This window comes from Somniosus microcephalus, chromosome 3, assembly GCF_052327205.1.
Source record: "Somniosus microcephalus isolate GS21.2 chromosome 3, FLI_Smic_1.0, whole genome shotgun sequence".
Lineage (NCBI taxonomy): Eukaryota > Metazoa > Chordata > Chondrichthyes > Squaliformes > Somniosidae > Somniosus > Somniosus microcephalus.
This window is the reverse complement of record NC_140989.1, coordinates 224,690,973-224,714,364: the sequence shown is the minus strand read 5'-3', so window position 1 is coordinate 224,714,364 and position 23,392 is coordinate 224,690,973. Positions and strand designations below refer to the sequence as shown.

At 48.7% G+C, this 23,392-nt stretch overlaps 1 protein-coding gene across 3 annotated transcripts in view; it reads right to left on the bottom strand.

The window, feature by feature from the left end:
- gtpbp3 (GTP binding protein 3, mitochondrial) overlaps positions 1-21,331 on the bottom strand; it is a 46,452-nt gene extending 25,121 nt beyond the window's left edge. The window contains exons 1-5 of one of the 3 annotated variants that reach the window (XM_085982186.1): positions 21,123-21,331; positions 14,591-14,747; positions 6,508-6,604; positions 2,468-2,526; positions 1,421-1,486 (exon numbers count right to left, since the gene is read on the bottom strand). In XM_085982186.1, coding sequence (XP_085838312.1) covers positions 1,421-1,486; positions 2,468-2,526; positions 6,508-6,604; positions 14,591-14,747; positions 21,123-21,187 — 444 coding nt within the window. In that variant the 5' untranslated portion in view covers positions 21,188-21,331. Of the gene's footprint in view, positions 1-1,420; positions 1,487-2,467; positions 2,527-6,507; positions 6,605-14,590; positions 14,748-19,257; positions 21,097-21,122 lie in introns of those variants that run through there. The other 2 variants (XM_085982187.1, XM_085982185.1) reach the window with 2 other exon arrangements.
- Between the last annotated feature and the right edge of the window lie 2,061 nt (positions 21,332-23,392).

Below are 23,392 nucleotides of genomic sequence, written 5' to 3'. Positions count from 1 at the left end.
AGAAGAGTTTCTCTTCACCTCCCTCTCTCCCCCTCAGCCTAGTGGATACAGGCTCCCAGCAAAATCAGTTCACGTCGTACTAATTAACACCTTCCCAAAAAAAAGTAGGAAAATATTTGACTGAGAATGGGACTGAAGTTTATGGAGATTGTTTATAGACTGAGGTGAGCAAACACAACGTCGTGTGTGCTGGGGCCGGGGAAGGGGGAGGATGCACGTCTGTGCAGAACAGCAGACTGAAGAAAGAACAAAGAAAGTCTTGCATTTATATAGAGTCTTGCACAACCTCAGGACGCCCCAAAGCGCTTCACAGCCAATGAAGTACTTTTTGAAGTGTAATCACTGTTGTAATGTAGGGAAACGCAGCAGCCAAACAGCAGTGAGATAAGTGACCAAATAATCTGTTTATGGTGGTGTTGGTTGGGGGATAATTATTGGCCAGACTGGGATAACTCCCTGCTGTTCTTCAAATAGTGTTATGGGAGCTTTCACATCCAATTGAGAGGGCAGATGTTTAACGTCTCAACCAAGAGACGGCACCTCCGACAGTGCAGCACTCCCTCAGTACTGCACTGGAGTGTGAGGCTAGATTTAGTGCTCAAGTCTCTGGAGTGGGACTTGAACCCATGAATTTCTGACTCGGAGGCGAGAGTGCTGCCCACTGAGCCAAGGCTTATGGGTTGGATGAATATATTTTGGAGTTTTTCTGGATTACTTTTGGTAATTTATATAAAATGTTCCTTCAGGAGATTAAATGGGTGCAGTCGAGCCCACGATAGGGTAGAGTGTACATGGTGTGTTAAAGGAGATTAAATGATAAAGGGTATAACTCCCTCCTATGATCTCACTCATTCTCTCATTAAGTATTGTATCGAATAGTATCTTGCCGACCTTTCTGCTTCAATATATTATTTTATGTGTAATTAAATTTGGACAATGACTTTTAGCCTGTAAGCAGTGATCTAGCAGTGTGTTACTCTTATGCCCTCTGAGGTAATTGGAGAACATGGTGGGCATCCCATGTGTTCCCAGAAGGCAATTTATCACAATTTAAGGTTAATTATTAAACCTAGGCTAACTCGCACACAACAGGTTTCAGTTCAAAGAAGCCTCGACTTGTGCAAGCTGTAGTCTAAGTGAGAACATGAGAAAGATGTTGAGTAAAAGCCCAAACCCCAACAGAGGCACTGACTTAACTTATGTCCTCATGATTCCTGGGGACGTAGGCTGTTTGGGACATGTGCTTTCCCACTTCTAGCAGTATTTAATCCATACAACCATACACGTCCTTAGCTAACTGTTCTTTTCCCATCCACCACCCCTCCACTTCCGCACCCACCGTAAGACACATTAAATCACTACTTTCTGTGAACAGAAGTGCCATCATTGCCAGGCACCTTTGGCGTTCCGTAGCACTTACCTTGTGGTCAACGACGCACTGTTCTGCCATTGCCCCAGTGGAACTCACACCTACCACACGGTCTCCCTGAACAGAATGCAGTATAAATGTCACACGTTAAAAGAGCTTGGGCTGCATACAGTCCAGAAACTCTGTTACAGATGGCATGGCATGCTGGCACTCCAATGCACCAACTCATTGCATTGGAGGACAAGTTACTGATGCTGAATGCAATTCCAAATCAATTTTCTTTTTAAACTAAATATTTATCAGTATTTTTCTAGTAATATTCATTTGGTGCATAATGCCTAGACAAACACTGTCTCTTCAAATTATGTTCTGAACACTCAGGTTAAATATTTTCAAATTGCTATATCAAATTACTGATGTTTTGTTGCTATTAAAAATACATCTCTTCTTTAAAAAATAATCTAACAGTAACACTGGAGAAAAAGCCACTAATGAAACATGAAGTGGGAAATGAAACATTAAAAAAGTCAATTACACCCAATCCATTTTACAAAAGCACTGAAAATTACAAGAAAATAGAAGGAATCCATTAACATCCAAGATCAGAGAAAGAGACTCCCCCCCCCGCCCCACCCCCAAATTTCTCCTCTTCACTCCTGAAGGTGTTGATTCTCAATGGGGAATAGTTCCACAGATACCGGCAGCACGCCTGAACTTTACCCAAATGGCCATTCCTAATGTGCGAGCCTGGACTGTGAACATCAGCTGGTTCTTCAGCACCAGGGGTGAAGATATCACCGCCGAGCTCAAGTCACATTTCTCACACGACTCCCACAAACGCACGCTTTCCATCAGAAGCTCAAATAGATTGTAATCGGAAGCAGGAGCCATGGTTGGTTCCACCCGCCCCCCCATACCCCACCCGATTCTGGGGCAAACTGCAACACCTGGCAGGTGAGACCTGACTGAGCAAGGGCCGGGAAACAAACCTGGGGACCTTGTACCGTACCAGCTTAGCACCAAACCACACCGTCCATTCAGCCACCAAACACACGTTAGAGGAACACAAGGCGTCAGAAGACACCATTAAATGTTTACCTTGCGAATAGCTGTGACATTTGGACCGACCTCCAGCACAGACCCAGCAAACTCCATTCCTGCAAAACAAGTGTTATTCACTGGTGAAACTTTTTATCCCAAGAACATGGTTTTATGCAGTCCTGCTTTTTATTTTTTGACTCTTGGTAATTCAGACAATAGATAGAAGTGGGCTGGCCCATTTTAGAAGTAAGGAGGCACATATAAGATTCTGAAGGGGATTGACAGGGTAAATGCTGAGAGTCTAGAACTAGGGGGCATAGTCTCAGGATAAGGGGTCGGCCATTTAAGACTGAGATGAGGAGGAATTTCTTCACTTGGAGGGTTGTGAACCTTTGGAATTTTCTACCCCAGAGGGCTGTGGATGCTGAGTCGATAATATTTTTGGACTCTAGGGGAATCAAGGGATACGGGGTTCGGGTGAGAAAGTGGAGTTGACGTCGAAGATCAGCCATGATCTTTCTGAATGGTGGAGCAGGCTCGAGGGGCCGTATGGCCTACTCCTGCTCCTAATTCTTATGTTCTTACGTTCTTTAGCTCATTCATCCAGCCAAAAAAAACTTACATTCCCCTGCCTCCTCAATCAAGTCATCTAATGGACTCTTGAATGAGACTAAGGGCATCACCTCCAGAACCCAGAAGACCATTCAAAGTGTTCATCACTCTGTCCACATTACAACAGTGACTACACTCCAAAAGTACTTCATTGGCTGTAAAGCGCTTTGAGACACGGTGGCATAGTGGTTAGCACTGTTGCCTCACAGCGCCAGGGACCCGGGTTCAAATCCGGCCTCGGGCGACTGTCTGTGTGGAGTTTGCACATTCTCCCTGTGTCTGCGTGGGTTTCCTCCGGGTGCTCCGGTTTCCTCCCATAGTCCAAAGATGTGCGGGTTAGGTTGATTTGGCTATGATAAATTGACCCTTAGTGTTAGGGGATTAAATACGTGGGGTTACGGGGATAGGGTGGGATATGTGTCGGTGCAGGCTCGATGGGCCGAAATGGCCTCTATCTGCATTGTGGGGATTCTGTGATTCTGTGAGACGTCCAGTGGTCGTGAAAAACGCGATATAAATGCAAGTCTTTCTTTCTGAATTAAGTGCTTCCTGACATTTGTCCTAAACCTCCATCAGTTTTAACCCATTCCCTCTTGTTCCAGTATCCTAACATACTTTGAGGTAGTGCTCTAGATTTAACATATCTAGGCCATTTAATATCTTGCACACTCCCCCTCTCATTCGCCTCCTTTCAAAGAGCCTCAGTTTCTCTGACCTTTCCTGACAGGGGGCTAATCTTGCCAATCTCATTCCTGTCCCACTCACCCCTCCCAGCGGTTACTCTGTGGACTCTGCCAGCTGATCAGCCATCACCGCCCCTCTCCGCATCTCCCTCCAGAACGTCCGTTCACTTGTGAACAATGCCCTTGACATCCATGAGCTTATCCTGGATGATTGCATTTACATCATGGCCTTCACAGAAACTTGACTGACGGATGATAACACCTTTCCCCCTTAGTGAAGCCTCCCTGCCTGGCTATACCTTCCATCACTTGCCCCGCCCAAACCGCCACGAAGGCAGTGTGGCCCTTATCACTAAATCACACCTTGGTTCCCCCCTCCCCTACTCCTCTGGCACCTTCTCCTCCTTTGAGCACCTCACCTTGTTCCACCCCTCTCGCCTCCTTTAAAATCCTCGTTCTCTACCGCCCGCCCAAGTACCACGCCAAGTTTCTCACTGAGATAGCTTCACTGCTTTCCCCCCTCAGCCTCCATAACGAGAAACTTCTCATCCTCGGTGATTTCAACCTCCAGCTCAACTCATCATGCTCTCTCTCCACTGAGTTCACTGTCCTATCCTCCCTTAATCTCTCCCTCTATATAAACTCCCCTACTCATATTCACGGCCACCCCCTCGACCTTGCCATCTCAATGCGGCCTCGCTACTCCCATCGTGTCAATCACAGAAGAGGCCATCTCTGATCACTTCCTTATATCCCTCTCCACTCACATCCTCCTTCCCAACTCTACTTTCCTTCTGTGTCCGCCCCTGGAAAAAAACTCTCCCGCAATTCACTTACAACAGCACTTTCAAATTCCGACTGTCTACCCTTCGGCCCTCCATTCACAACATTTCTGCAGCTACCAATCTGCTCATTCACACCCTTACCATCACTTTTGATGATCTAATCCCCATTAAAACCATTACTCCCTCTCACCTTGGCCGTTCTCCCTGGTATGGCCCCCATCTCCATTACCTTAAGTCCAAGGGACGCAGATTTGAACGGTAATGGCACACAACTGGTTTAGCCACTCATTGCCAGATCTGGCTGGACCATATAAAGCACTATTGGGTCCTGCTCTCCTCTGGCAAAATGGCTCACTCCTCCCAGGATCATCCAGGAATGCAAATATAACCTCTGGCTTCTCCTCCATTACAAATGGTCTTCTTAAACACCTCTCCCCTGCCCCCTCCATTCTCACCTCCAACAAATGCGAGGAGCTCATGGACTTGTTTGTTACTAAGACTGAGACCATCCGTTCAGCTGCCTCTGACACTTCCCTTCCTTCCCCTAGCCCACTGGGCCAAACTTCCTCTAAGATTCCCCCCTGCCCTAGCCCTGAACTCACATCTTTCTCCAGTTTCTCTCCTTTCTCCCCTTATGCCCTCTCTGAGCTCATCTTGTCCATGAGACCCACTTCCTGCTCCCTTGACCCTATCTGCACTAAACTACTGACCACCCAACTTTCTTTACTGGCTCCCATGTTAGCTGATATTGTTAACGGTTCCCTCTCCTCAGGTACTGTCCCCCTTCCCTTCAGATCTGCTGTCATCACCCCACTCCTCAAAAAACCCACCTTTGACCCCTCTGTCCTTGCAAACTACTGCCTCATCTCCAACATTCCTTTACTCTCCAAAGTCCTTGAATGTGTTGTCACCTTCCAAATCTGTGCCCATCTTTCCTGTGACCGCATTTCTGAACCTCTCCAGCCAGGTTTCCGCTTCTGCCACAGCACTGAAATGGCCCTTAAAGTCACAAATGACATCCTATGTGACTGACTGTGGTAAACTATCCTACCTCATCCTCTCGATCTGTCTGCAGCCTTTGACACAGTTGACCACACCATCCTCCTCCAACGCCTCTTCCCCATTGTCAAGCCGAGTGGGACTGCCCTCGCCTTGCTCCATTCCTATCTATCCAGTCGTAGCCAGAGAATCACCTGCAATGGCTTCTCTTCCTGTTCCCGCACCATTACCTCTGGAGTCCTCTAAGGCCCTCTCCTATTTCTCATCTATATGCTGCCCCTCGGCGAGATAATCAGAGTCCACATGTAGGCCAACGACACTCAGCTCTACCTCACCACCAGCTCCTCTCTCAACCACTCCACTGCCTTTGATTTATCATGCTGCTTGTCTGACATCCACTATTAGATGAGCAAAAATTTCCTCCAATTAAATATTGGGAAGACCGAAACCATTGTTTTCAGCCCCTGCTACAAACTCCATTCCCCAGCCACTGACTCCATCTCTCTCTAGCCACTGTCTGAGACTGAACAAGACTGATAATCACCTTGGCATCCTATCTGACCCTGAGCGGAGCTGCCTAGGCCCTGAGCTCTGAAAATCCCTCCCTAAATCTCTCTGCATCTCTCTCCTCCTTTAAGACGCTCCTTAAAACCTAACTCTTTGACCAAGCTTCTGGTAATTTGTCCTAATAACTCCTTATGTGGCTCGGTGTCAAATTTTGTTTGATAATCACTCCTGTGAAGCACCATGGGACGTTTTAGTACATTAAAGGCGCTATATAAATGCAAGTTCTGCCGAAGTACTGGTGGCCAATCCAGGGAACTGCCACAGAAATTTCCAGCATTTTCCTGCTACAAACTTCAGACGGGCTTAAATTCACCTCAAATGAGCATGCACAATACTCACCAGAATAAAACCCAGGCATTATTAAACTTCTTAACCCTGGATCCAATTGTGTTTAAAGAAAAACAATAAAGTAACAAGAATTCTGTTCTTACACAACCAAAGCTGGCTTTACCTGGAGTGAACGGGAGCGAAGGTTGCTCCTGATACAGTCCCTGACATGTCAGAATGTCAGCAAAGTTCACACCACAGCAATGAACATCCACACGCACCTGATGACAAAAGGCAGGACATTTTTAGTCAAACAGATTCAGCGCACCTTCAGGGAATCACACAGCATCAGCATGTCATTTGTCTCAGTTAGTGTCAACACACCCAGTCATAGAGTCATAGAGTCATAGAGTTTTACAGCACAGAAAGAGGCCCTTCGGCCCATCGTGTCTGCGCCGCCCATCAAGCCCTGTCCAGTCTAATCCCATTTTCCAGCATTTGGTCCATAGCCTTGTATGCAATGGCATTTCAAGTGCTCATCCAAATGCTTCTTGAATGTTGTGAGGGTTCCTGCCTCCACCACCCTTTCAGGCATTGAGTTCCACATTCCAACCACCCTCTGGGTGAAAAAGTTCCTCCTCAAATCCCCTCTAAATCTCCTGCCCCTTACCCTGAATCTATGCCCCCTTGTTATTCACCCCCCCACTAAGGGGAAAAGTTCCTCTTTATCTACCCTATCTATGCCCCTCATTATTTTGTACACCTCAATCAGGTCCCCCCTCAGCCTTCTCTGCTCCAAGGAAAACAACTCCAGCCTGTCCAGCCTCTCTTCATAGCTGAGGCGCTCCATCCCAGGTAACATCCTGGTGAATCTTCTCTGCACCCTCTCCAAAGCAATCACATCCTTCCTATAGTGAGGCGACCAGAACTGCACACAGTACTCCATGGACAGTCAACACACCTCCAGTCCCAGTCACACAGTCAACACACCTCCAGTCCCAGTCACACAGTCAACACGCCTCCAGTCCCAGTCATGAACAGTCAACACACCTCCAGTCCCAGTCACACTGTCAACACACCTCCAGTCCCAGTCACACTGTCAACACACCTCCAGTCCCAGTCACACTGTCAACACAACTCCAGTCCCAGTCACACTGTCAACACACCTCCAGTCCCAGTCATGGACAGTCAACACAACTCCAGTCCCAGTCACACTGTCAACACACCTTCAGTCCCAGTCATGGACAGTCAACACAACTCCAGTCCCAGTCACACAGTCAACACACCTCCAGTCCCAGTCTGTGGTAAACCACTGTTATACCTGTCTGTATGTGTATGTGTATTCCACTAGGTACAGGTCTGGACATGCCTCAGCTGACTCCTCCCACTATTCCAGGTATATAAGTGACTACCTCCCAGTCCCTTAGTATTCTGGACGGGCCGACCACTCGAGACAAGACCTTCATTCTTTAGTTAATAAAAGCCTGGTTGTTACTCGCTTAACCTCAGTCTTTTGAGTAATTGATGGCGCATCAATTTTATTAACTAAATTTTTTATAATGGAGAAGATCCTCACACCAGCATGCCTGGACCTGGACAGTCGGGAAGCGGACGCTTCCACCAAGTTTGCTCACTGGCTCATGTGCTTCGAGACATTCCTGACTGCCTCCACTGCGGTCGTAACGGATGCGAACAAACTGTCTGTCCTGATCTCCAAGGTGAACCACCAAGTGTACTCAGTCATCCGGGACGCGACCTCGTACACAGCCGCCCTCCAGCTCCTCAAGACCAAGTACACGCGCCCTGTGAACGAAGTATACGCCAGGCACCTACTGGGGAGTCGCAAGCAACAACCTGGGGAATCGACTGAGGAATACCTCCAAGCTCTGTCCGTGCTTGGCCGGGCCTGTGGGTGTAAGGCGGTAATGCCCACTACGTACACGGAGGAACTGATCCGGGATGCCTTCGTAGCGGGCCACAGGTCCAACTACACCCGACAGCGACTGCTGGAGCAGAGTGACCTCACCCTCGACAAAGCCTCCGAAATTGCACTAACGCTGGACGCAGCCTACCGGGGCATGGATGCCTACTCCTCTGCACCGTGGACGCCGCGGGGAACGACAACCTGGGACACGGTAGGACAGCCCCATAGCACCGTGCCACCCCAGCCACAGCCCAACGACGGCCCAACTACCGCAGCAGTGTCCCAAAGCCAGACAGCAGTATCCCAAGGCCAGAAATGCTACTTCTGTGGCCAGGCCAAACACCCCAGAGCGCGCTGCCCGGCGAAGAATGCGACCTGCTCGGGCTGCGGGAAAAAGGGACACTACACCAGCGTCTACAAGGCCAAAGCCACCCCGAACGCCAGCAGCGCCGCGTGTGGGCCGTGCGAGCCGCCATCTTGGGCCCCCAACAGCGCCGCGTGTGGGCCGTGCGGGCCGCCATCTTGGGCCTCCCCAGCCATGTGCGAACCACCGCAGCAGCAGCCATCTTGGACGACTCCAGCCACATGGGAATCATGGACGCCGCCATCTTGGGACACCAGCCGGGACGCAGCAGGCCGCCAACCCCCCCCCCCCCCCATCTGATACCCGCAGCGACACACCGACCCCTACGCTGGCCTCTGTTACGCTGGACCAAACGAGACCGCACCAACTAGCTCGGTCCAAAATGGACGTTAAGGTAAACGGCCATGCAATAAACTGCCTTTTTGACTCCGGGAGCACAGAGAGCTTCATCCACCCCGACACGGTGCGGCGTTGCTCTCTCCCAGTCCTGCCTGCGCACCAGCGGATTTCTATGGCCTCCGAGTCCCAGTCAGCGGACATTGGCGGCTACTGCGTGGTGACACTAGTAGTAGACGGGACTGTGTTCAATAATTTTAAACTCCTGGTCCTGCCCGACCTCTGCGCTGCCGTTCTACTGGGGTTGGATTTCCAGTGCCACCTCAAAAGCGTTACGATGGCGTACGGTGGCCCCCTCCCCCCACTCACAGTCCGCAGCCAGCAGCCTCCAAATTGCCCGCCGCGCACCAGATGCAGCCTCTCCACACTCAGAGTCCCACCCCCCCCCACTGTTTGCTAACCTCACCCCCGACTGTAAGCCCATCGCCACAAAGAGCAGGCGATACAGTGCCGGGGACAGGGTTTTCATCAAAACCGAAGTGGAGCGGCTCCTGAAGGAGGGGATTATTGAGGGCAGCTCCAGCCCCTGGCGAGCCCAGGTTGTGGTCGTTAAGACCGGCGAAAAACAACGCCTAGTCATCGACTACAGCCAAACAATAAACCGCTACACCCTGCTGGACGCCTACCCACTCCCCCACATAGCTGACATGGTCAACCTGATCGCGCAGTATCGCGTCTTTTCGACCATTGACCTGAAATCAGCGTACCACCAGCTCCCCATCCGCCCTGAAGACCGCCAGTATACTGCTTTTGAGGCAAACGGCCGCCTCTATCACTTCCTTAGGGTTCCCTTTGGCGTTACCAACGGGGTCTCCGTCTTCCAAAGGGAGATGGACCGGATGGTCGATCAAAACGCGCTGCAGGCCACTTTCCCTTACCTAGACAATGTGACCATCTGCGGCCTTGACTTGCAGGACCATGACGCAAACCTCGAGAAATTCCTCCACACCGCCCAACTCCTGAACCTGACATATAACAAGGAGAAGTGCATATTCCGCACAGACCGCCTCGCCATCCTTGGCTGTGTTGTGGAACACGGGGTCATCGGTCCCGACCCGGACCGGATGCGTCCCCTTATGGAACTCCCACTGCCCCACTGCCTAAAAACTCTGAAGAGGTGCCTAGGGTTTTTTTCCTACTACGCTCAGTGGGTCCCCTACTATGCAGACAAAGCCCGTCCGCTGATCAAGTCCACCTCTTTTCCCCTGACGGCAGAGGCCCGCTTGGCCTTCCACCGTATCAAGGAGGACATTGCCAAAGCCACCATGCACGCAGTGGACGAATCCATCCCCTTCCAGGTGGAAAGCGACGCGTCCGACTTTGCCCTGGCCGCCACCCTTAATCAGGCGGGGAGACCTGTGGCCTTCTTCTCACGAACCCTCCAGGGCCCGGAGACCAGACACTCCGCGGTCGAGAAGGAGGCCCAGGCCATTGTGGAGGCTGTGCACCATTGGAGGCACTACCTGGCCGGAAAACGATTTACCCTGCTCACTGACCAGCGTTCAGTTGCTTTTATGTTCAACAACAAGCAGAGGGGCAAAATCAAAAATGACAAGATCTTGAGGTGGAGAATCGAACTTTCCACCTACAATTACGAGATCTTGTACCGGCCTGGGAAGCTCAATGAACCCCCAGATGCCCTATCGCGTGGCACCTGCGCCAGCGTGCAGATCGATAGGCTGAGGGCCCTCCACAATGACCTCTGCCACCCGGGGGTCACCAGGTTCTTCCACTTCATCAAGGCCCACAACCTGCCTTACTCCATCGAGGAGGTCAGGACCATGACCAAGAACTGCCAAGTCTGCGCTGAGTGCAAACCGCACTTTTATAGACCAGACAGAGCCCACCTGATAAAAGCCACTCGCCCTTTCGAACGCCTGAGCGTCGATTTTAAAGGGTTTCTCCCCTCCTCCGACCGCAATGTATACTTCCTCAACATCATTGACGAGTACTCCCGTTTCCCGTTCGCTATCCCCTGCCCAGACATGACCAGTGCCACGGTCATTAAATGTCTGAACAGCCTCTTCACCCTGTTCGGTTTCCCCAGCTATATCCATAGCGACCGGGGCTCATCGTTTATGAGCGACGAACTCCGCCAGTACCTGCTTGTTAGGAGTATAGCCACAAGCAGGACCACCAGTTACAACCCCCGGGGGAACGGACAGGTGGAAAGAGAGAATGCAACAGTTTGGAAGGCCGCCCTACTAGCCTTAAAGTCTAGGGGCCTTCCGACCTCCCGCTGGCAGGAGGTGCTACCCGATGCGTTCCACTCGATTCAGTCACTGCTCTGCACTGCCACCAATGCCACCCCTCACGAGAAAATGTTTGTCTTCCCAAGGAAGTCCACATCGGGGACATCGTTACCGCCATGGCTGACGTCCCCAGGGCCGGTACTACTGAGAAGACACGTGAGGACCAATAAAACGGACCCCCTGGTCGAGAGGGTCGACCTCTTCCACGCCAACCCCCAGTATGCTTACATTGCGTGCCCGGACGGGCGGGAGGACACAGTCTCCATACGAGACCTCGCACCCTCGGGGACCGCTGTAACCCACTACCCATTACCACCCCCCCCCCCCCCATGACCCGATATCCAACCCCAGCAGCCGACACGCCTGAGCCCGTCACCCACGAGGACTACACTCCAGTGCACCAGTCTACACGGGACGCGACGCCGGAAGCTCCACCACCCCTGCCGTCGCCACGTCGATCACAGCGGCAGATAAGACCTCCGGAGAGACTCCAATACACGAACTTTTAAATACACTTCACCCCGCCGGACTCATTTTTAAACAAGGGGTGAATGTGGTAAACCACTGTTATACCTGTCTGTAAGTGTATGTGTATTCCACTAGGTACAGGTCTGGACACGCCTCGGCTGACTCCTCCCACTATTCCAGGTATATAAGTGACTACCTCCCAGTCCCTTAGTATTCTGGACGGGTCGACCACTCGAGACAAGACCTTCATTCTTTAGTTAATAAAAGCCTGGTTGTTACTCGCTTAACCTCAGTCTTTTGAGTAATTGATGGCGCATCACAGTCACACTGTCAACACACCTCCAGTCCCAGTCACACAGTCAACACGCCTCCAGTCCCAGTCATGAACAGTCAACACACCTCCAGTCCCAGTCATGGACGGTCAACACAACTCCAGTCCCAGTCACACAGTCAACACGCCTCCAGTCCCAGTCATGAACAGTCAACACACCTCCAGTCCCAGTCATGGACGGTCAACACAACTCCAGTCCCAGTCACACTGTCAACACACCTCCAGTCCCAATCATGGACAGTCAACACACCTCCAGTCCCAGTCATGGACAGTCAACACAACTCCAGTCCCAGTCATGGACAGTCAACACAACTCCAGTCCCAGTCATGGACAGTCAACACAACTCCAGTCCCAGTCATGGACGGTCAACACAACTCCAGTCCCAGTCACACAGTCAACACACCTCCAGTCCCAATCATGGACAGTCAACACACCTCCAGTCCCAGTCATGGACAGTCAACACAACTCCAGTCCCAGTCATGGACAGTCAACACAACTCCAGTCCCAGTCATGGACAGTCAACACAACTCCAGTCCCAGTCATGGACAGTCAACACAACTCCAGTCCCAGTCATGGACAGTCAACACAACTCCAGTCCCAGTCACACAGTCAACACGCCTCCAGTCCCAGTCATGGACAGTCAACACACCTCCAGTCCCAGTCACACTGTCAACACACCTTCAGTCCCAGTCACACTGTCAACACGCCTCCAGTCCCAGTCATGGATAGTCAACACACCTCCAGTCCCAGTCATGGACAGTCAACACAACCCCAGTCCCAGTCATGGACAGTCAACACAACTCCAGTCCCAGTCACACTGTCAACACACCTCCAGTCCCAGTCACACTGTCAACACACCTCCAGTCCCAGTCACACTGTCAACACACCTCCAGTCCCAGTCATGGACAGTCAACACAACCCCAGTCCCAGTCATGGACAGTCAACACAACTCCAGTCCCAGTCACACTGTCAACACACCTCCAGTCCCAGTCACACTGTCAACACACCTCCAGTCCCAGTCACACTGTCAACACACCTCCAGTCCTTGTCATGGACAGTCAACACAACTCCAGTCCCAGTCACACTGTCAACACACCTCCAGTCCCAGTCACACTGTCAACACACCTCCAGTCCCAGTCACACTGTCAACACAACTCCAGTCCCAGTCACATTGTCAGCACACCTCCAGTCCCAGTCACACTGTCAACACACCTCCAGTCCCAGTCACACTGTCAACACAACTCCAGTCCCAGTCACATTGTCAGCACACCTCCAGTCCCAGTCACACTGTCAACACAACTCCAGTCCCAGTCATGGACAGTCAACACACCTCCAGTCCCAGTCATGGACAGTCAACACACCTCCAGTCCCAGTCATGGACAGTCAACACACCTGCAGTCCCCGTCATGGACAGTCAACACACCTCCAGTCCCAGTCACCACACCACCAGTCCCAGTCACACTGTCACCACACCACCAGTCCCAGTCACACTGTCAACACACCTCCAGTCCCAGTCACACTGTCAACACACCTCCAGTCCCAGTCATGGACAGTCAACACACCTCCAGTCCCAGTCACACTGTCAACACGCCTCTGATAACTGCTTGGTGTGTCAGTCTCAGCAGGCAGTTACCCCAGGTCATTCAATATATTATAGTATAAGGAGTTTGATAGGAGCCAAAATAACAACAGAAAACACTGGAAAAACTCAGCAGGCCAGGCAACAATCAATGGAGAGAGAAACAGAGTCAACGTTTCGGGTCGAAACCCTCTACAGAACTGAGAAAAAAAGGCAGGAAATTAAAAGATTAAAAGGCAGTTTGGGGGCTGGGAAATGGGGGAGGGGATGAAAGAAGAGACATAACAAGGTTGAAGAGCCAAACAGAGATCCCGTCGAAGAGAAGAGCAGAACTTCAAGGTGGGCATTCCTAGAAGAGGGGTGGCAGTGAACCAAACACTAATACGATAGCAAAATACTGCGGATGCTGGAAATCCGAAATAACAACAGAAAACGCTGGAAAAACTCAGCAGGCCAGGCAACATCCGTGGAGAGAGAAACAGAGTTAACGTTTTGGGTTGAAACCCTTCTACAGAACTGAGGAAAAAAGGCAGGAAATGAAAAGATTAAAAGGCAGTTTCGACGGGATCTCCGTTTGGCTCTTCAACCTTGTTATGTCTCTTCTTTCATCCCCTCCCCCATTTCCCAGCCCCCAAACTGCCTTTTAATTTTTTCATTTCCTGCCCTTTTTTCTCAGTATTGTAGAAGGGTTTTGACCCGAAACGTTGACCCTGTTTCTCTCTCCACGGATGTTGCCTGGCCTGCTGAGTTTTTCCAGCGTTTTCCGTTGATAGGGGCCAGTTGTCAGGTTATTTTATTTCATTACTCGGGTTAATTTTACTGCTTAGCACATGGGGCATTAAAAGTAATAAGCATGTCTCATTTTATTTTCTATAAATGCTTTGGATCTAAAACAGCCTGAGAGCTAACAGCTATTTAAAATAACCCGCACTTATCCATCCAGCACAACTTACCTCAGTGGGCTTGAGTGCAACTGAAGGCAGTCGCTGGACCTCCAGTGGCTTCTTCAGCTCGGTACACAACACTGCTTGATATGAATGCCCAGAATCTGTGGCACTGCTCGTGCCAATCCCTGCCAGTCCAGTTAGTTTCCTTGCTAAATGATTCCTCCTGTGCAAAGGAGTTAAACGTTACATTCAATCTAGTACAGGAGCTTAAAGCACCAAACTGAACCTGCTGGTGACTGTTAACAATCCGTCCGCCCCCAGTAACTCCAGTAGTATTTCTACTGCTGTGGACAGCACGGGTTGCAGCGATGAAACCAAATCTATACAGGCAGAAGCCACCACATTTAACAGCAAAGTCACAAGTGTGTTCCACTGTCTTTCTTCGAATTACCCACCCTCTCTTCATGCGGTGACCAACACTCTACTCGAGGCTGCAGCTCAAACAAGTGGTCACTACAAAAATGGAATGTTGTCACTTTTTCCACACGACGGGTAGTAGGAAACTGGACCTCTCTCCCCGAAACAGCTGTGGATGCTGAGGGTCAATTGGGGCTTTCAAGACCGAGATAGATAGATTTCTGTTGGGTAAGGGTATCAAGGGACATGGAGCAAAGGCGGGAAAATGGAGTTGAGGTGCAGATCAGCCATGATCTAACTGAATGGTGAAGCAGGCCCGAGGGGGCTGAATGGCCTCCTCCTGTTCCTAAGGTTACTATGTTTGTTAGACTATTCAACCATGAAAGACAACATAGCCAAACCCTCCCATCCTCACCCAACATCCAAACAGATGCACTTTCCTATGTAGGGTTTCAGGATAACCATTATTCCACTTCCTAGCCCAATGACACGACTGCCAGTAACACCCGCAGCCCCCCACGACATCCGGTTGGGTTCCAGAGTTCTATAGATGTGGTACTATGCTGGCACCCACGTGGTGCACTATTCTGCTTAAAATTTCTCCAGTCTGATAGAATTTTAAAAGAAAAAGTGAGTCTTTTTTTGTCTTTGACGAGGACCGCCTTCTTTTGCCATGTCAGTCAAATAAGTTGCTGAGATCTTGTGACGTTGTCACTGAGCCACTTGAGGTTGTAATGGGCATCAACAGTGGCCAATGGGGGGAAATGAAAGCTTGAACGTTCTTGGTGTCCAATTTATAAGTGGCTCATGGTTTATGCAGGTGTCCCCTTTAATAGACAGATAATCATGAATGAAAAATATCTACAAAAGACCCATCTTTGTGAAATATTAAGCGCTATCTTGGTCTGTGTACCTGGGTATGATATTAAAACGGAGACATTACAGGTAGGATACATGCATCCTCTCTAAGCGTGTACAAGGCATTAACAAACTAGTTATTTTCAGTTGTAGAAGTGGCACCTGTGGGTTAATGAGCTATCCCAATCTAAATGGGGAATAATGGGGGACTTCAATTATCCTAATATAGACTGGGATAATAACAGTGTAAAGGGAAAAGATGGGGAGGAATTCCTGAACTGCGTACAAGAGAACTTCCTTGATCAGTGTGATTCCAGCCCAAAGAGGAAGAAAGCAGTGCTGGCTCTCGTTCTGGGGAATGAAGTGGAGCATGTTTCTGTGGGGGAGCATTTGGGGAACAGTGATCATAATATCATCAGGTTTAGAATAATTATGGAAAAGGACAAGGAACAATCATGCATAAAAATATTTAACTGGAGGAGGGCTAACTTCAGTGAGTTGAAAAGGGATCTGGCCTAGGTGGATTGGAATCAAAAATTGGTAGGTAAAACAGTAATTGAACAATGGGAGGCCTTCAAAGAGGAGATAGTTCGGGTACAGAATAGACACATTCCCACAAGGGGGAAAGGAAGGATATCCAGTGTTAGAGCTCCCTGGATGACTAAAGATATAGAGATTAAAATGAGACAGAAAAGGGAGGCTTATGACAAATGTAAGGTTCATGATACAGTTGAGAACCAAGCTGAATATAGAAAGTACAGAGGTGATCTAAAAAAGGGAATAAGGAAGTATGAGAATAGATTAGCGGCTAGCATAAAAGGTAACCTAAAAGTCTTTTATAAACACATAAATAGTAAAACGGCAGTCAAAGGAAGCCGATTAGGGACCAAAAAGGATATATTCTTGTGGAGCAGAGGGCATGGCTGAGGTATTAAATGAGTACTTTGCATCTGTCTTTACTAGAGAAGGGGATGCTGCCAATGTAGCAGTAAAGGAAGAGGCAGTAGCGATATTGGATAGGGTAAAAATAGATAAAGAGGAGGTACTGAAAAGGTTGGCAGTCCTCAAAAGTAGAAAAGTCACCCTGTCTGGATGGGATGCATCCTAGGTTACTGAGGGAAGGGTGGAAATTGCGGATGGTCTGGCCACGATCTTCCAATCCTCCTTGGATATGGGGGTGGTGACAGAGGACTGGAGGTTTGCAAATGTTACACCCCTGTTTACAAAAGGGGAGAGGGGTAAACCCAGCAACTACAGGGCAGTCAGCCTAAGGTCGGTGGTGGGGAATCTTTTAGAGACAATAATCCAGGACAAAATGAATTGGCATTTGGAAAAGTAATAAATGAAAGTCAGCACGGATTTCTTAAAGGCAAATCGTGTTTGACTAACTTGACCAAGTTTTTTGGTGAAGTAACGCTTGATGAGGATAGTGCAGTTGATGTTGTGTATATGGACTTTTAAAAGATGTTTGACAAAGTACCACATTATAGACTTGTTAGCAAAATTAAAGTCTATGGGATTAAAGGGACAGCTGGGATACAAAATTGGCTAAAGGACAGAAAGCAGAGAGTAGTGGTGAACGGTTGTTTTTCAGACTGGAAGGAAGTATACAGTGGTGTTCCCCAGGGGTCTGTATTGGGACTACTGCTCTTTTTGATATATATTAATGACCTGGACTTGGGTATACAGGGCATCATTTCAAAGTTTGCACATGACATGAAACTCGGAAATGTAGTAAACAGTGAGGAAGATAGTAACAGACTTCAGAGGATAGACAGACTGGTGAAATGGACAGACTCGTGGCAGATGAAATTTAACACAGAGAAGTGTGAAGTGATACATTTTGGTAGGAAGAATGAAAACTAAAGGGTACATTTTAAAATGGGTGCAGGAAAGTTGAGAAGGCTGTTAAAAAAAGCAAATGGGATCCTTGGCTTTATTAATAGAGGAATAGAGTACAAAAGCACTGGTTAGGTCTCAGCTGCAGTATTATGTTCAATTGTGGATACCATACTTTAGGAAGGATGTCAGGGCCTTAGAGAGGGTGCAGAAGAGATTTACTGGAAATGCACCAGGGATGAGGGACTTCAGTTATGTGCAGAGATTGGAGAAGCTGGGTTGCTCTCTTTTGAGCAGAGGTTAAGAGGAGATTTGATAGAGATGTTCAAAATCATGAAGGGTTTTGATTAGTAAATAAGGAGAAACAGTTTACAGTGGCAGAACATTTGGTAACCAGATTTAACGTGATTGGCAAAAGAACCAGCGTGAGGAAACATTCTTTTTACTCAGCGAGTTATGATGATCTGGAATGCACTGCCTAAAAGGGTGGTGGAAGCAGATTCAATAGTAACTTTCAAAAGAGAATTATATAAATACTTGAAGGGAAAAGATTTACAGGGGAAAGAGCAGGGGAGTGGGACTAATTGGATAGCTCTACCATAGAGCCAGCACAGGCACAATGGGTGGAATGGCCTCCTTCCATGCTGTGGGGGCAAGGTATTGACTTGGATAGAGAACTGGTTGGCGGACAGAAAGCAAAGAGTTGGAATAAACGGGTCGTTTTCCGAGTGGCAGGCAGTGACTAATGGGGTACCGCAAGGATCGGTCCTAGGACCCCAGCTGTTCACAATATATATTAATGATCTGGACGAGGGAATTGGATGTAATATCTCCAAATTTGCAGACGACACAAAGCTGGGCGGGAGGGTAAGCTGCGAGGAGGATGTCGGGAAACTCCAGTACGATTTGGACAGGTTGGGTGATTGGGCAGAAACATGGCAAATGCACTATAATGTGGATAAATGTGAGGTTATCCACTTTGGTGGCAAAAACAGGAAGGCAGATTATTATTTGAATGGCAATAGATTGGGAGAAGGGGAAGTGCAAAGAGACCTGGGTGTCCTTGTGCACCAGTCGCTGAAGGTAAGCATGCAGGTGCAGCAGGCGGTTAAGAAGGCAAATGGTATGTTGGCCTTCGTAGCAAGAGGGTTCGAGTACAGGAACAACCATAGAACATATATATCAGAAACGCTGCCTACGGAGGGCACGGTCCATCATCAAAGACCCTACCCACCCCAGCCACAGTCTGTTCGCCCTCCTACCATCTGGAAGACGCTACAGATGCATTCGCACCCATACGACCAGATTTAGGAACAGCTTCTTTCCCAGGGCTGTCATCCTACTGAACTCCACAAATAAACACTAAAGCCTGCACATCTGCCGATGCACTTTATTATGGTCATATTTATGCTAATATATATGTACAAATGTATGTTGAAATGTTTAAGTGTCCTAATCCAAATTGTACACTCTTGGGAGCCGCAAGCCTACATTTCGTTGTACTGCACTTGTGCACTAACAATGACAATAAAAGTTGATTTGATTTGATTTGATTTGAGTTGTACAGGGCCTTGGTGAGACCGCACCTTGAGTATTGTGTGCAGTTTTGGTCACCTTACCTGAGGAAGGACGTTCTTGCCATGGAGGGAGTGCAGCGAAGATTCACCAGGCTGATACCTGGGATGGCAGGAATGACGTATGAGGAGAGATTGTGTCGATTGGGCTTATACTCACTGGAGTTTAGAAGATTGAGAGGGGATCTCATCGAAACCTATAAAATTCTGTCATGTCTGGACAGACTAGATGCAGGAAGGATGTTTCTGATGGCCGGGGAGTCCAGAACCAGGGGTCATAGTCTAAGGATAAGGGGTAAGCCATTTAGGACTGAAATGAGGAGGAATTTCTTCACCCAGAGAGTGGTGAACCTGTGGAATTCTCTGCCACAGAGGGCGGTGGAGGCTAGTTCATCAAATATATTCAAGAAAGAGTTGGATATATTTCTTGAGGCTAAAGGGATCAAGCGATATGGGGAAAAGGCAGGGACAGGGTACTGAATTTGGATGATCAGCCATGATCACATTGAATGGCGGAGCAGGCTCGAAGGGCCGAATGGCCTACTCCTGCTCCTATCTTCTATGTTTCTATGTATCATTCAATGATTCTAAACCAGAACAGTTCAATACACAGCCTCATTGGAAAGAGGCAAGAAAACTGAACAATATAGAAAGTGAAGAGTAAATAGGAAGAAACATGTGCAGACTGAGAATTGTAAAATACAGCTTTTGCTTGCTGTGAAAGCTCAACAGGTAAATGCAGCCTATGGCATGGTACTGAGGCATAGAAAGAAAGATCTTGCATTTATATAGCGCCTTTCACAATGCATGACATCTCAAAGCGCTTTACAGCCAATGAAGTACTTTTGAAGCGTAGTCACTGTTCTCATGTGGGAAATGTCAATTTGCGCACAGCAAGGTCCCACAAACATCCGTTTGAGAGATGTTGGTTAAGAAAGAAATATTGGCCAGGACACTGGGGATAACTTCCATGGCTCTTCAAAATAGTGCCATGGAATCTTTTACGTCCAGCTGAGAAGGCAAACGGGGCCTCGGTTTAACGTCTCATCTGAAAGATGGATCCTCCGACAACGTAGGAGGTCCTCAGTACTGCACAGGAGTGTCAGCAGAAGGTCACAGGTCTGTGCTGAGGTAGCTTATTCCAGCTGGGGTAGTGAGGGAGGCACTACAATTAGCCTAAGAGCCTCTGGGGCAAGGGAGGGAAAGGAAAAAAATAAACCAGGATTCCTGCTCCTGATCTCTATCCATTAAACCTAATGGCAAGTGCGTGTGTTGATGTCGGGTAAGGTCAGGGTCAGGTTGGGCTGAGATCACCCCTCCCGGTCGAATAACCTTGCTGGCACTCAATGTCTCACACACACAGTGGCCAAGCAGGCAACTGATCAGGTACTGGTGAGCTTCCAACACAAATTACAGAATAGGGATGGAGAGAATTATAATCTGAGACAACTGACTTTTAACCATTGAATGTAATAGGCTCGAGGGGATTAATGGCCTACTCCTGTTCCTCTGTCTGTAACACGTGTTTTTCTGTACAGTCTGCTCCAAAACCAGACAGAGGCGAGCCTGGCCCAATGGTTCTGTACTTTTTTTAGCCTGGCTAGAGGGAGCAGTAAAATTAAGTTTTTAAGCAGGCAAAACAAACCAGGAAATCGGCAGCTGTGTCTTAAAGCCGGACCGCGACTGCATTTTAGCAAAAAATACCAAAATCTGTGAGGCCCGTTTCTGCGTTTAATGTTTATACCAGGACCGGGCCTGGTCTGCTGACTACTCGGGAATCCCCGACTGGAGCGCTCGGAGCCGGGATGGGTGCATTGAAAAGCTCCTTCCGGCCTCAGCACGAGTTAAGGTCCAGGCCCGCGAGCGAAGCGCGAACTGAGCATCCACCCCCCGGTGTTGGCGCTGCTAACCTGAACACGGTCCGCAGTATTTGCTTGGGGACCGTGCTGAAGCCCAGCGCTGCCGCTCGCCTCATCCTGCCCGTCAATCAATCAGCAGATGATTGACAGCTCCGGGCCACGCTCAGCAGCACCACCTGCCCACCGCAACTGGGGACTGCAGCAGGCGACCTGACCAATTGCAACCCGCTACAGAATGCAAAGGTTGCCGACTCTGACTGGAGGCATTTCCTGGAGGTTTGATCACCTGACGTGCTCCAGCGCCTGGCCTCTGATCATTTGGTGGCTGCAAATGGTGTTGCATTTACCCTAGAGGTTGGGTCAGCTATAGCTGAGTATCTTTGCTCCCGCTTTTGGGCGAGAAGTCCCGAGAACCAGGAGGCGAAGAAGGGAAAACCACCATGGGGGAGGGATTCGCAGAGGGGGAACAACTTTGATTCCGCCAGTAACTCACTGAAATTGCACTGATAACCAATAGTAATACTGGTAACACTCAGATTCCACTCATAACCAACAATATTACTATAACTCACTGACAGTCTATATGTAACTGGTGTACTGGCCAGATATCCTACCTGTAACTAGGAGTAATCCTATAACCTGCTGGTATTCACCCAAGCGAATCGAATAACTAAGGCAGTAGATAGGTCTTTAAGCTAATAAGGGAGAGGGAGGGTTGAGGTATGGGCAAGTATGTAAGTCTGGAGAAATATCAAAGCTATAGAGCAGAGTAGCAATTGGGGTAAAATCAAGCGGATTGTGTTAGGAAGGGACAGAATTTAATAATGGTAATTGGACATCAGCGACGAAGGCCATATCAGGGGAAAATAGTAAGAAGTTAAATTTAAGAGCGCTATATCTGAATGCACAAAGCATTCATAACAAGATAGATGAATAAATGGCACAAATAAAGATGAATGGGTTTGATCTAGTAACCATTACTGAGACGTGGTTGCTGTTAAATCCGTGAATCTTAAGGTATGGTGTTCTTCAATAAATAGACGGAGACTGCAGATGAACAATCAACAGGTGTTTACTGGATGAGGGTATTCTAAAAACTAACAGTACAGATCCCTACTCAGGGTTTATATACAGGTGTGGTCACTGCCGGTACTACAGTATACAGGAGCTGTAAAAGTAGTTCTCCTCTTAAAAGGTACAAACACTACAATTCCTCCCCTTTTAGATTAACAGTACCATAACATTCAAATAACAGTTAACACTTTTAACATGCACATTAACTGAAATAGTCCATTTATAGATTCAGTCTTTGGGGCGGCTTCCTGATCCTTTCTGGATAGCGCCTTTCCTGAGTGCCTTGTTCTTGGTGCGGAGGCGATTCTGGCCCCCTGTCGTCGGTTAGTTCACCAGCTTCTGATGCTACTGTTTCTGGGGTAGATGCTACCGGTATGTCGGGTTCATCACCAGGTACGCGAGACATGGGGTTGACTCATTCCTGTGACGCTAGGATCTGGTCGACATGGCGTCTCACAATGTTCTCCCCAACATCCACTGTGTACATTAGTGGCCCCTGCCGTGTGCATATCGTCCCTGGTTGCCATTTCTCTGTTTGGTAGTCGCGGGCCAAGACTGGTTGTCCTACATTGAAGCTCCTTGTCGGCTTCTCATTGATGTGCTGGAATTGCTTATTCTCAACATTTCTTCGTACATTTGGTCTGAGCAAATCCAGACGAGATCTCAACCTTCGGTTAAAGAACATCATGGCCGGGGTCTGGTTGGTAACTGCATGTGTTGCATTTCTGTAGGCTAACAGGAAATTGTCCACCTTATGCTGCAGTGGAATGTCGTCATCGCATATGGCCCTTACTACCTTTTTAAAGGTTTGTACGAACCTCTCAGGCAATCCATTTGTGGCTGGATGATACGGGGCGGATGTGTAATGCCTTACCCCATTCCTTCTCATAAATTTCCGAAACTCTTCGGACACAAACTGTGGTCCGTTATCAGAGCAAATCTGTTCTGGCAAGCCGTTCCTGGCAAAAATGGTCCGTAGGACTGCAATCGTTTTCTCCGTAGTGGTGGAGGACATTTTGATCACCTCAGGCCATTTCGAGTGCGCATCCACTGCTATTAAGAACATTGAAATGGACCAGCAAAATCAATATGCACCCGTTGCCATGGAGAGGAGGGCCACTCCCATGGGTGTAGAGGGGCATGTGGTGGTGCATTTTGGACCTTCTGGCATCCTGAGCAGCTCTTTGTTAGGTCCTCGATTTGTTGATCGATTCCCGGCCACCACACAAGCCCTAGCAAGGCTTTTC